This window comes from Micropterus dolomieu, linkage group LG20 (assembly GCF_021292245.1).
Source record: "Micropterus dolomieu isolate WLL.071019.BEF.003 ecotype Adirondacks linkage group LG20, ASM2129224v1, whole genome shotgun sequence".
Lineage (NCBI taxonomy): Eukaryota > Metazoa > Chordata > Actinopteri > Centrarchiformes > Centrarchidae > Micropterus > Micropterus dolomieu.
The window spans coordinates 6,692,688-6,705,889 of NC_060169.1; the positions used below are offsets into that span (position 1 = coordinate 6,692,688).

The 13,202-nt window shown below is 37.1% G+C and overlaps 1 protein-coding gene across 2 annotated transcripts; it reads left to right on the forward strand.

The window, feature by feature from the left end:
- Positions 1–11,304, forward strand: LOC123959370 (APAF1 interacting protein). Of its 2 annotated transcripts, none has more exons than XM_046033381.1 (8): positions 1–137; positions 2,664–2,732; positions 3,929–4,026; positions 7,483–7,531; positions 7,668–7,785; positions 8,203–8,338; positions 10,507–10,674; positions 10,836–11,304. In XM_046033381.1, exons 2-8 carry the CDS (start codon positions 2,667–2,669, stop codon positions 10,933–10,935), a joined length of 735 nt encoding a protein of 244 aa, XP_045889337.1. In that variant the 5' UTR covers positions 1–137; positions 2,664–2,666; the 3' UTR covers positions 10,936–11,304. The 2 variants fall into 2 exon arrangements, with proteins under 2 accessions (XP_045889337.1, XP_045889338.1); XM_046033382.1 differs by having other exon boundaries at positions 94–132.
- The last annotated feature ends 1,898 nt before the right edge of the window (positions 11,305–13,202 follow it).

The window sequence follows — 13,202 nt, forward strand, 5'->3', positions numbered from 1 at the left end:
GTATGCTGTTTGAAGGTCGCACATTGATGACGCTGTGTTTGCAGTCTCGCTATTTTGGTTTTGACATCGTATGTCTTAACCGTAGACTGTATATAAGAAAGCTCTTAACCATTGACTGATTTCGCAACATAAGTAAGGTAAGTAGTTATGTTCTGTATGCATGCTTTACGAGAGACTTAGAAGCCAAATAACTTTGTCATGCCGCGACACCATATGCTAAACTAACCTGTTTTCAAAGTTGGTCTAACTTAACTGCTGTAGGTTAGCCAGAGCCGAGACAGCGTTAGCACTAGCTGCACTAAAGCATTAATCACTTAACAACTCAGCATTTCTATGCTGAAAACCTGAGACAACAGTAACTAAATAAATGAGCGCTGACGACTCGTTTGACAAACCAGATTATTTTGGGGAGCAAGTGACTTGTGTTTTTGTGTAACGTGAGTAACTTAACTGTACTGTATCTTAATGTAACGTTAGCTAACGTTAACTAAACCATCTAACGTTAGCCATATGTTCTCCCTCCTGTTGATCTCGAAGTTATATAGGTTATATTTCTATTGAGCCCTTTGTTGTAAGATACACTGCCAGTCAAAAACATACACATCCGTAAATCTATCCTTTTTTGTGTGTTAAATCTTAAGCAGTTGCACTCCATTTACAATCTTTTGATGTTTTTGCCCCCATGTATGATATGGCAATTGAATAAGATTAACAAACGTTTTAAAGTCTTTTTGGACATATTTGCAACATTGCACCTGTTTATTGAACTCAATGGAGTATTGTATGTCTAATCACACATACCAGTTGTGCAATGCAACTTTGTAAAATTAAGTTTTCATTCTATCCCAGCCTGAGACTATACAACAAATGATTGCACATAACTTGAAACAGATTCATGAAATGACTTGACTTTATCGTCTTTTTTTGCAATAACAATTTGCATACTCATTCTTAGATTACACAGTATTGCTCATCCAAGTATTATGAGTCTTGACATGTACAGTATATTCAGTAAAACAAGGTGTGATAAAACGTCCTCAACAAGTCATGGCCAAAAAGCATCTCTCTCTCTCTCTATATATAGAGAGATAGATAGATAGAGATATAGATAGATAGATAGAGATAGATATCTATCTAGATATAGAAATAGATAGATATAATGTGTGTTGTATATTTGAGGTAAAATGAAAACTTTGGTCACCAGAAGTGAATGGCAAAAAATACTCTTAACTAGGATACTGTTTATCTTATCATATATCATATAAGCTAGTTGTCTTTGATAGACTTTTAGGGTTGCAACTTGATCTGTATATTAAAATCTAAAGATATTAAAAAACGATTAATATGGAAGATTTAAAATGCTTAAACAAAAATAAAGAAACAAAGTCAAACAGTATATATTGTTACATGTATTTCCTTTTTATGTATGCATTTATTGTGTCAAGATTAAATGAAAAAGATATGTTGAAAGGACAGTTATTTAGCTTTTTAGCTGAAATGTAGCACTATGCTGTGTTTTCAGAAAAAAGTGACAGTTGATTATTATTAGTAGTAATGTTTGCAAAAAGCATCCCTCATGTAGTCTCACATTCAGCCCTTCAGGCAGTTCTAGCTAATTCTAGCTTGCGGACATCTACTGTGTTAACATTAGCTTCTCCTCCTCCATTAAACCAGTCCGTGTTTACTGTAAGCTAATACAGGCTGACAAACACTAATTAGTGATCAACACTTACTGAGAATTTTGCCAGGAGGATCCTTCTAAATACCTGTTTAGGCAGCTTCCAGCAGCGCCATGCATCCCTTTACACTGCAGACAGTGAACCACAAATGTAACTAAATGTACAATCAATGCTAGCATCCCAGCAACAACCTAGTCAACAGGGAACTGTCGTGAAAGGCTAATTGTCATCACCTCCATGAGTCTGTGATGATAATGTGCACTTATGGTTGATGATAAATTGATGAAAATTTATGTCACAATGTTAAACAATTCAAAAATCAGTTATGAAAGACAAAAAGCTAAATAATTGTCTGGTTAACATAGATGGTTTTGACTGAGTAAATGCATAAAAACAAAATGCATATAACAATGTGTATAGTAGACTTGTTTTTATTTGGGTATTTCAAATCTTCCATAGATTAATTTACCCTATCCTATTTAAACTGACAAAATACTTTGTTAAATAGAGAAAAGGGCAAATGGGGTAACAATCACTTCCACATATGTAAATTTTTTTTAAATTTACTTGTCTTGTTACTTTTATTACCTTAAAAATATCATATCTTGTAGGCCTAACTGTTCAATACAAATTTATCTCAATAATGGCATGTGAGTTTTTTGAGCAGCGCTGCCTTTTCATTGAAGTAAACCGCGGCTTCTGTTTAACTGATGTGTGGGAGGGAAAGGAAGGAGAGGAATTACTGAGAACTGTGAATCAGTTCTTGTTTATTCTTCCCTGTGTTATGTCCGGAGTATCCAATTTTTACAGGGAATAACTCGAAATATGTATGTATGATGCTGACAGAATACTTTTTCATTGTGACTTAAGAGCACTAAGCCTGTCTCGTATGACACCGAAATCAATGTTAATGCAACCATTTACCAGACATCTTCTCTTGGCATTGTGAATTGTCTCTAAATGTGGTCAATGGTTTTCTCGCAGGAGATGTCATCTTTGTGTGGCACCAGCAATGACTGCCAAGATTCAGGTCAAGAGGCCACAGAGAAACAGGCAAGCATAACATGACAGATAAACACAACTGCAATGGAATGAATTATTGCAATGGAAATACACCTGAACTTGACAGATTTCTGCCAAATTGAGAAACTACAAAGTATAAATTATGGTTTTATTCCATTTTTCAGAACAGTAATTGTGTAGGCATTAGTTACATTGAAAAATTGTATTTTGTTTCCATTATCGTGGCATTGTGTTGTACAGCTGATGTATTAATTGGGAAGGGATTAAAAGCACAGTGCATACACACGTTTTATATGACTGTTGTTGTTCTATATTTCTCTTACTGTCAGCAAATCCCATAAAAAGACAATACTTTCTGACCTAGCCTCTCTCTGGCACACAGCTTCAAGCCCACTAGTTACTATTGAAGGCATAAATCTTTTAAAACAAGTCCCAAATATATAGTTACTTTTTTAAGGCTGTAATTTCCTCAAACAGTTGCCACTGTCGTTTTTTAGCAAGCATTACTCAAATAGGATTGTTTTTGTTAGTCTATTTCAGCTGTCGTTCAATACGCATTTGGTGATCTATTGAGGATTTAAATGAGGAGGTTGGTGTAAGTAGAATTGAGCCACTATAAACTACTGTTTGTGTTCATTCAAGGTAATTGAGGAACATGTCACTCAATAAAATGGTGTGACTCATTGATGTGTTTTTGTCAAGTTTTGGTCAATATAACTCTATGACACAGAGGAATTATAAGGATTTGGCTATGAATCATTTTCATGATTAATTGTTTTGTTTTGATTGTTGTTTGACCTATAAAATGTCAGGAAATGGTTTTAAAAAAGGCCCAAAATTGCGTCCGCAAATGTGTTGTTTTGTACACAACCAAAAGATATTCAGTTTACTGTCATAGAGAAGTAAAGAAACCAGAAAATATTCACATTTGAGAAGCTGGAATCAATATTTTTTTAAATGACTCAGAACGATTAATTGATTATCAAAATAGCTGGTGATTAATTTAATTGTCAACTATTTATCAATCGACTAATCGTTGCAGCTCCGTTGGTTCAGTTTGCTGTTTTTATTATAGGGACGCAGTACTAGTACACCGGTACCAACAAAACATCAACATTAAAAGCACAGTGCTTATACATTTAAATTTTAGTGACTTGTAATCAAAGTAATGTGAAGTAATGTTAAACTTGATGATAACTTTCTTAACCGCTTTGTGTTTGTTACAGAAGGAGCATCCTCGTGCACTCATCCCTGAGTTATGCCGACTCTTCTACCAGCTTGGATGGGTGACAGGGACAGGAGGAGGAATCAGTTTGAAACGAGGGTTCGTAGATTCATTTCTTGCAGAATATTGTGAAGGATCAGAAATACTAATTTTGTATGCTCAGTCACTTAACTGTAACTATCTATCCCAGCTTAAATCCTTAAAAAGAGGCTTTCATTCCAACTGAATTTACTAATTGACACACATTCATCTATATAAATGTCTGGTAAGCAAATATCTATTCCCAAATGAGGTAACACAATGATGATTGAGCCTATGGCCCACTGATAAAAGTGGGCACTGCACTGGGTGCTGGTGGCAACATTCCCAGAAAAATGCTGTATTAAGTTTCTTCTAATGGAAATAGAACATTTCTTAATGCTGTAGCTTCACATTAAAAGCATTTAACTGGTGAAACACAAATTCACTGTTAATAGTCACTGAAATATGTTTGTCAGTAAGCTTAGCACTGACTGCTATTGTCAGTTCCTCAAATCATTATCTACAAAACAAGACAGTGCTCACTTTCGGCATTGTTGCGTTGACTGAAATCTTAAGGATAACAGCTTGAACTTTTCTATTTGCATATATTTGACAATCTTGCCAGAAATGTTATGCTAATGTGGAGATTTATTAGGACATTTGTATGGTGACAAAAGTGACTTGAGGCTGATGTGAGGTCAGTTACGTATATCGGTTTTGACGATGTGTGCATGTGATGGACCAAACTGGCAGGCATGAGGAGTCAGAAAATATGTTTCCAAAAAAGGTCAACTAAACAGAACTTAACTAACCTAAACATGAATTGAACAAAACCAACCTAAAACTTAACAGACCTAATAAGAATGAAACATGGGGGGAAACTTACGGTTGATCCGTCCATTCTGAGACAAAGGGGGATAGACAAAGACATAATATATAAACAAATTACAATAACTACAAAACATGTTAAGATGATGCTTCCTATTAACTAACGGTAATCAAATAAAATGATAATATCGAAAGCATAACTAGCAAAGAAAACACAACTCAAACTAGAAAACTCTGCATCCTTCACATGATGTGGGGGAACATGGTGCAGTCCAATCATCCATCCGCCCTACATAAACAGGTCAGATTCAGCCAATCAAGGAGAGACCCCCAGCTGCAACTCCCCAGGAACTGGTAAACAGAAGAAGGTATTACTTTTACAGAATGTAATTCAAAGTTAAAGATAATGAATTAGCAAAATTGACCAGTTAGTTAAATAAATGTGTGCACCCAAATAGATAACTGATGTCATATAGCTAATAAAACTGTTTATAAAACTAAAATATATGTGTTCAGTTGTTTTGTATTCTTTGTAATGTGCTCAAACAAATGAATGAGTTACCACCGTGAGTTGTTGTTTCCATGTGTGGCTGTTAGTGCAGCCATCACAGTGCAAATCTAGGGTGAAGATAGAAGGCCACAGATTTGCCATAATGAAACAGAATTCAAACTGAATACTTTGACAGGTTATTACAAACATCTTTGAACTGTCTTGCTTTGGATGTCAGCTACAAAGAAAGCACCACCCATTAGCAAATCCCTGTTTGAAATAGGGAATGGCAGACATTTATTTAAGCCAGCAGAGGAACTTGATAAAACCTTGTATAGAAACCAAATAAGATTTGCCGACTGCCACTCCATTTGTGCTGGTATTTCATTCAAATAGAAAAACATTGTAACTCTAAAATAATCCACAGGATAATTTACTTTCATGTTGTTAAATGATTATACCTTTAGATTGATATAGAAAAATAAGATGTTCTAAGCTCCACTGCAATACTTTTATATATTCTATATTTTGAGGCGCATTACTTCTCAAAATGGCTGTGTTTTTGACAGAGTGATAACTAGTTGTCAGTTTTATCAACACATTTGAAGTCCCAGTCTGTGGACCAAACATCATCAACATCTATATAAAACTATGAACTATAGTTCTGAAGCTTTAATTGTGTAGCCCGGGAATCTAAAAGCTGTTAAACACTTATTCACTTACTCTAGATAAAAGAAAGAAGGTGAAAATGTGTTATACATGAAGCAATCTGAATAGACAATAGTCAAAAATTCAAATGAGTGTTTTTTATGAGTGCAGGTCTGAATATTAAGTTTTGAAGCTTTTTTTGCAGTTGCTTTGGTTTGACTCATAAATGACTTGGAGCCTGAGGCTGCCTTACTAAACCCTGAGCAAAAAATCAATAGGCTACTCCTTTATCTGCTGTGTTTGTTGCTAGATAAAGAAGAATACAATGCCTTTATCATCTACATTCTATGGGGAAACTTTATGGCTCTCAACATTTAGGCAAAAATATCATCACTTCAGATATTTTGAGGGGATCAGCTGAGGCTGTGTTTAACACTAAAAATATATTAATTTCTTTACTGTTCATTTCAGGCTTCCTCCCCCCCCATTAGGTCATTCATTCAAGACTGTAGAATGTAAAATGTTCCAACAATTAATAAATTCTTAGTTTGAGAAAAGTTGACACATCAAGTAGCAGGTTTCAACGCTAACCTTTTTCCCAAGGAGCACATGTCCTCCTAAATGTTTTCATTTAGGAGGACAGTGAAAAATAGTAACACAAGATTACTGAACAATATGACAGAATAAATAAATATATAACAATAACTTCAGTAAGACAAATGTAAAACAGAACAAGGGGAGCGTTATGCTCTCAGGAGGAGGCAGCTAGAAGGAGCACATATTGACACAATGGCATCCTAGCTCTGACACTATCCACAACTTGAAGGAGGAACTAGCAGAAATGAGAGTATTAATATAATATTATAACATTAAATAAAAAGTATGATGTTAATTTAATAGTAAGCTAAAATATTAATAATAAAATGTTACTATCTTGATCATAATTTCATATAATGGTATTCTACGTAGCTCATATATAGTATACTATTAATTCCAGTTGCAGCAGTTTCATGTTTGTGGGTTGTTTTTATTCATTAAATCCTCATGCAAGAAAAATACCGTAGGTTGCATTCGCACACTGTGCTCATAAGTCAGTTTTATGGTTCGCACGTATCTATTTTTAGGGTCATATGCGACAGAAATGGTCGTACTGTAGAGCCCTGAGAAGTCATTGAAACATGATTTACATTGCACGTATGCATCCAAGTCAATGGTGTTTTGAATTGAAAAATCATGACTTAACTGCAAAAAGTCTATTAAAAACTTCTGCAGTTAGAAAGAATTACTTACAGTAACTGCCTTGGAGACTAGGTTCTTTATGGATGGCTAAAAAAGCTGTTTTTTAACCATTTTGTAGTAACCATAGAGATTGAATTCAGTATATAACATTTTCTTTGAGGCGAATACAAAAAAACCTGATAATAGACCAGTTGTATACCATGATGCCAATGATGCTTCATTATGGTATGACAAATGAACTAATGGGATTGCTATTTCAAGAATACTTTATTGTCCATGTACTTCACCTTGGTATAAATACATACTATGTTGTTTGTTGTATAACTCAGAGAGCAGATCTACATTGCACCATCAGGAGTCCAGAAAGAGAGAATACAGGTGAGCAGGTTCTAACCACAGTGTGAAATATTCTTCTGCTCAGCACAAATAATCAGAGTTATGGTTGAGCAGTATTCAGATAAGGATTAGTGTGTTAAGCTTTAAATCATACCTTTCAAATGTCTGTGTTACTTAGCCAGAAGACATGTTTGTATGTGACTTGGAAGAAAGGGACATCAGTTGTCCACCTGCATGGAAGAAGTTAAAGAAGAGCCAGTGTACACCGCTCTTTATGAATGCCTATATATTGAGAGGTGAGTCACTCTAGTACATTCATACGCATACAACCAATTATCTTTTTAATTAAGTCAGTGATATAATCGTTTTGTCGTTGTCAGAGTCCAGTCCATTGTGTACTACAGCACAAAGAAAGAAATGGGAAAACAGAAAAAAAATCCAGATAATTGCAGTTTTATAAAGAAGCAGACAATGTTACACTCAAAGATACAGTTGTTTAATAAAGGCATTGTGATTAAAGATCAACATTTTAATGAAATATCTAAATCCTCTAAATCTAGAACCCATTACTAACACCAATTTAAATCTAAGATTTTTAAAGCATAGTGCGCTCTCTGACTATTTGACTTGTTAAAATTAACTTTTGAAAAAGGGACATCCCAGTAGACAACACTCAAAAATCAAAATCTGCTTTTTCCTTTGCTAAAATACAGGGGCACAGGCAGTTATACACACCCACTCCAAGGCTGCTGTCATGGCAACACTGCTATATCCTGGCAAAGAGTTCAGGATAACACACCAGGAGATGATCAAGGGGATTCGTAAGGGAACCTCGGGCACAAACTATCGGTATGTAATCAAGCAGCAAGGATTAGTCCAAAGAGTTTCCAAGTATTTCCATTTCTCAGTCAAGTGGAGGTTTGTAAAGTCTTGGTAAAGAAAGTATCTTGGCACTCATAGTAGAAAGAATAGCAGCAAACATGTTGCCTTTGGCGAATATATATATTTTATATATATTTTTTTTTAATGAAAAATACAGAACCCTTGTGATTTGTGTAGGTCCAAAGAGCGTCTGGGCTCTTCCTGGGTAGACACATTGCATTTAAGGCAGGACCCTGCTTGACCTCATGTTTGCAATGAAACAGTTTTCAAGTGCTGTAACTTGAAACATTGCTGTTTTAACTGAGCTTCAGTAATTTAACTTTCAATTCAATTCAATTTTATTTAAATAGCGACAAATCACAACAACAGTTATCTCACAGCGCTTTTCATAAAAGAGCAGGTCTAGACCGTACTCTGTGATGTCATTTACAGAAGCCCAACAGTTCCCACCAAGAGCAGCACTAGGCGACAGAGGCAAGGAAAAACTTCCTTTTAAGAGGCAGAAACCTCGAGCAGAACCATGGCTCAGGGTGGGCAGCCATCTGCCGCGACCTCAACCTTGTTCAAATTGAGGTTAAAGGGTAAACACACACTCAAATTCTGCTTGAACACTCTTTCCCAGCAGAGGAGTGAGGAAGCTGTAGGAGCCGTGTCCTCATGGCTGTGTAGTGTAATGTAATGTGGAGGGTCAGGGGAGACTGACTGACCATAGCTCAGTTGTACGGACAGTGATGTAGAGTGGGTATTCAGAGCTCAGCTACCATTTCTCTGCTAGAAAGACACAGTCTGGTGGAGTTTGGCAGTCACTACTGAATACCTGTGTTATAGCTCTTCTAGCAGCTCTACTATGAGAGACTCTCTATAGTGTGGGTGTCTGTGGGGGAGTGTCAGTAGATAGCCATGCTATTTATCATGGTTAATGTTACTGTTCATAGGCCTTAAATATCTTTTTTTGGCAGCTATGGCTCAGGAGGTAGAGCGGGTTGTCCATTAAGTAAGGTTGGCTCCTCCTGTCCAACGTCGAAGTGTCCTTGAGAAAGACACTGAATCCCAAGTTGCTCCCAATGGACGGGCCAGCACCTTGCATGACAGCTGTGGTGTGTTTGTGAGTGGGTCTGACTTGGACTGACTTATGCTACCTTCAGTGACACATTTCAGACTAAAGATCAGTTGATTGGAGATGGATTGTCCAGTTCGGGACAAAAGCCGTGTTTGGAATTTGAAATTTGGAAAAATGTGATTTTTGGGCCAGTGGTTAAGTTGGGCTTAAGGTAAGTCTCCAGGAAATTAATGTAAATCTACATAATGTCTCCAACAGTGACATAAGTAAGTTTATTGCCACTGCAAAGGAATAAATCTTATTCATGTATGATGTAACTTTCCTGTGGCAACCAACGTCAGCGTTAAGAAAAGCATTTCCATGGTACCTCAAATCAGTAGCAAAGTCTTTCTTGGCCATGGCTCTCTAAATGTGCCCTGTCTTTTCACAATAACACTGATGCAAATCACAAGCTGAAACATGTGAGTCCTTGGCATTGTTGCTGGAATTTCCTTTTCTGTTTGTTTTTGCATGTTTTTTCTTTTCTTGTCTGTCCATTCATATACTTGGGCACTGTGCAAAGTGATACTTTTAGTGAATTAAAATTGCCTCGTTACATTCAGGGGAACCACTTCACAATGTGTGCTGGTTAGCTATCCAGGCAGCTGTTAAAAGGAATAGAGATGAGAAGGAGGCAGTCAGCAACGTGTTGGATGATGGCAGCTACAAATGATTATTTTTATTATTCATTATTTTGATTAGTCTATATGTCTGTAAAAAGCATGAGGTGACAACTTCAAATAGCTTGTCAGCAGTCCAAAACCTAATGGTATTAAACTTACTGGAAAAAACGCAAATACTCACATTTGAGATGCTAGAATCGGGAACGTTTTGGTATTTTTTGTTAATAAATTACTTACCAGGTTTCATTTTATTACTTTGATTTGATTGCCTCAATGAGGCAGACTGTACAGCAGACATTTTTAGAACTGGCATGTAGAGCCTCTATCTGACAGTCCTCTGATGGCAAAAGTTAATGCCTCAAAAAATTTTAGCTTGGGTGTAATTTGTCATTTTGTACCCTGCATATACCCAGGTATGATGAAATCCTGGTCGTGCCTATTATTGAAAATACACCAGAGGAGAAGGACTTGAAAGACCGGATGGCTTGGGCAATGGAGGAATACCCAGACTCATGTGCGGTCCTTGTCCGCCGACATGGTGTCTATGTCTGGGGCGAGTCATGGGAAAAAGCTAAAACCATGTGAGCATTACCTTCCAGCACCGTTAAGCTCTGTGATCTTGTTTATGACTAAGAATATAGTAGTATATTTGTAGTAAAGGCATTTGTAACAAATTAAATAGATTTTTATTCTTTATGTTCTACTTTTCACCTCCAACACAAAACACTGCTGCATTTTATAGGTGTGAATGCTATGACTACCTCTTCGACATCGCTGTCCAGATGAAGCAGTGCGGACTGGACCCTGCTGCCCTCCCAGTGGAAGAAAAAGGCATAGTTTGATTCCCTGGTGCTTTTTAAAGATACATTTGTTTCAGAAATGTCAGTGGAGTTCAATCAGTTGAGCGAATTGTAATAATTTGCCTTTCATGCCGGCATGCAAACTTCATTCAAATTTGATGAAATTTGATGGTAAAGGCAGATCCAGGGTTGTGATTCAAGGAGGTGCGCTGCAATGCACTGTGGGACAACACATGAGTGAGCAACTGTAAAATGATGGTCCTCATGTTCAAATGCTATCCTTTGCAAGTTTGACTGCACTGGAATCAAGGTCTTGGTGTATGTGAGGCAAGAACATGCTCTGCATTTCAATTAATTTGTAATGGTAATTACTGGTCTTTGCTTCAATCAATAAAAACTGAGGGAACGAAATCGTGAGTCGCAGAAATTCTTCTTCAGGGTTTCCCTTGACTTTTAAAAGTTTTAAAATGTAAACTAATTTTCCATTTAGAAAATAATTTATTTTGCATTCTCTTATTTTTTTGTAAAATGCACACAGAATAATGCTGACATTTTATTTAAGCTTCATATAATTTCTGAATTTTTGAAGCCATATTATAGCTTCAAGCTATATAACAGCAAATACCATTTTTGACTTTGGATGAGCACTGCGAGTGTACAGTACCTGTAGATTCTTGCACAGCATACCTTCAGTCATCTACATTCTCATTTCTCATGGAAGCCAGAATTGTTGTTCTTTTACCAAGCTCTCTCTGCTGCCACCATCCCACTGCTTCCTCCACTTTACTTGCTCATAACAGAGCACTGTTAAATATCCTGCAAATAAAAACAGGAATATACAAAAAAACTACAAAAATATTTCTGTCATGCTGCACTAACACTGCCAAAATCCCCCCATGTCTGATTAATGAGGAATTCTGGTAAACTCATTAGCAAAATAATTTAACACAAGCATGGAACATAAAAATGACATTGTGAAGCTCACAATGTCACAGTCTCATTGCCTCCACTCTTAATTAGACAAAAATGTATTTCATATTTTAGTCTAGTTCTTTTATTGTTGCCACTGTTTTCTGAGTACACAGCATTGTCAAAGTCAGATTATGCCCGGTACCCAAAACTAAATATTTTGTATATACTATATATTACAGTATTCATGCCATTATGCATTTATATTGATTTTTATTACCTGTCTGCCAGCAGAGCTCAGCAAAAGACACATTAAAAATAGAATATGAAGACAAAAGACTCACGTGATACAATATGGGGGCTCAAAAGCAAATTGTCTGTATTGTGAAGTGGGGCCTGCTAAGCACAGACACCTTTCCCACAAATACATATTCAGTCAGTGAAACTACTAGAGTTTTTTTTTATATATATATATATATATATATATATATATACACACACACACACTCTAGTAGTTTCACTGACTGAATATGAAGCTTGACTGGACTTAATTTTTTTTCAAATGGAATTTCTGACTCTGGGGCGGCGCGGTGGTGCAATGGTTAGCACTGTTGCCTCACAGCAAGAAGGTCGTGGGTTCAAACCCTGGTTGAGTTTGCATGTTCTCCCCGTGTGTGCGTGGGTTCTCTCTGGGTGCTCTGGCTTCCTCCCACCATCCCATACAGGCTAGGTTAATTGGCGTCTCCAAAATTTTCTTTAGGTGTGACTGGCTGTTTTTCTATGTGTGGCCCTGCGATGGATTGGCGACCTGTCCAGGGTGTCTTTCGCCCAATGTCAGCTGGGATCAGCTCCAGCCCCCCGCGACCCCTGTACGCAGGATAAGCGGTTGACGATGGATGGATGGATATCTGACTCTGCCCACACAACCACAAAAACTACAATATGCTCCCGTCTCGCAGTTGCACTACTGAGAGTTTTTTGAAGTGATGAACCCTTGCTAGTGCCCTGACTTCGATATGATGGCGAGTGTGTGTGTAGGAGCTGCTAAACCCCGCCCTCTCCAAAACACAGACAGAGAGAACAAAAGCAGCGCCTGTAAACGCCAAAACACAGCAGCATAGTTTTTCTGTTTGTTTGGCTTAAGTGCTATGGGGCCCTGCGATGGATTGGTGACCTGTCCAGAGTGTACCCCGCCTTTTGCCCAATGCCAGCTTGGCTTGGCTCCAGCCCCCCGTGACCCTGTATGCAGGATAAGTGGTTGACGATAGGTGGATGAATGGAACTGCTGTGGGAAGAAAATGCTTGTAATGCAAGGGAAAATTTTTATAAAATGCCTAAACATTTTGGCAGATTCCATGACAGTTGTAGTCTACAGTTGATTCTATTTTTATTGTCAAATT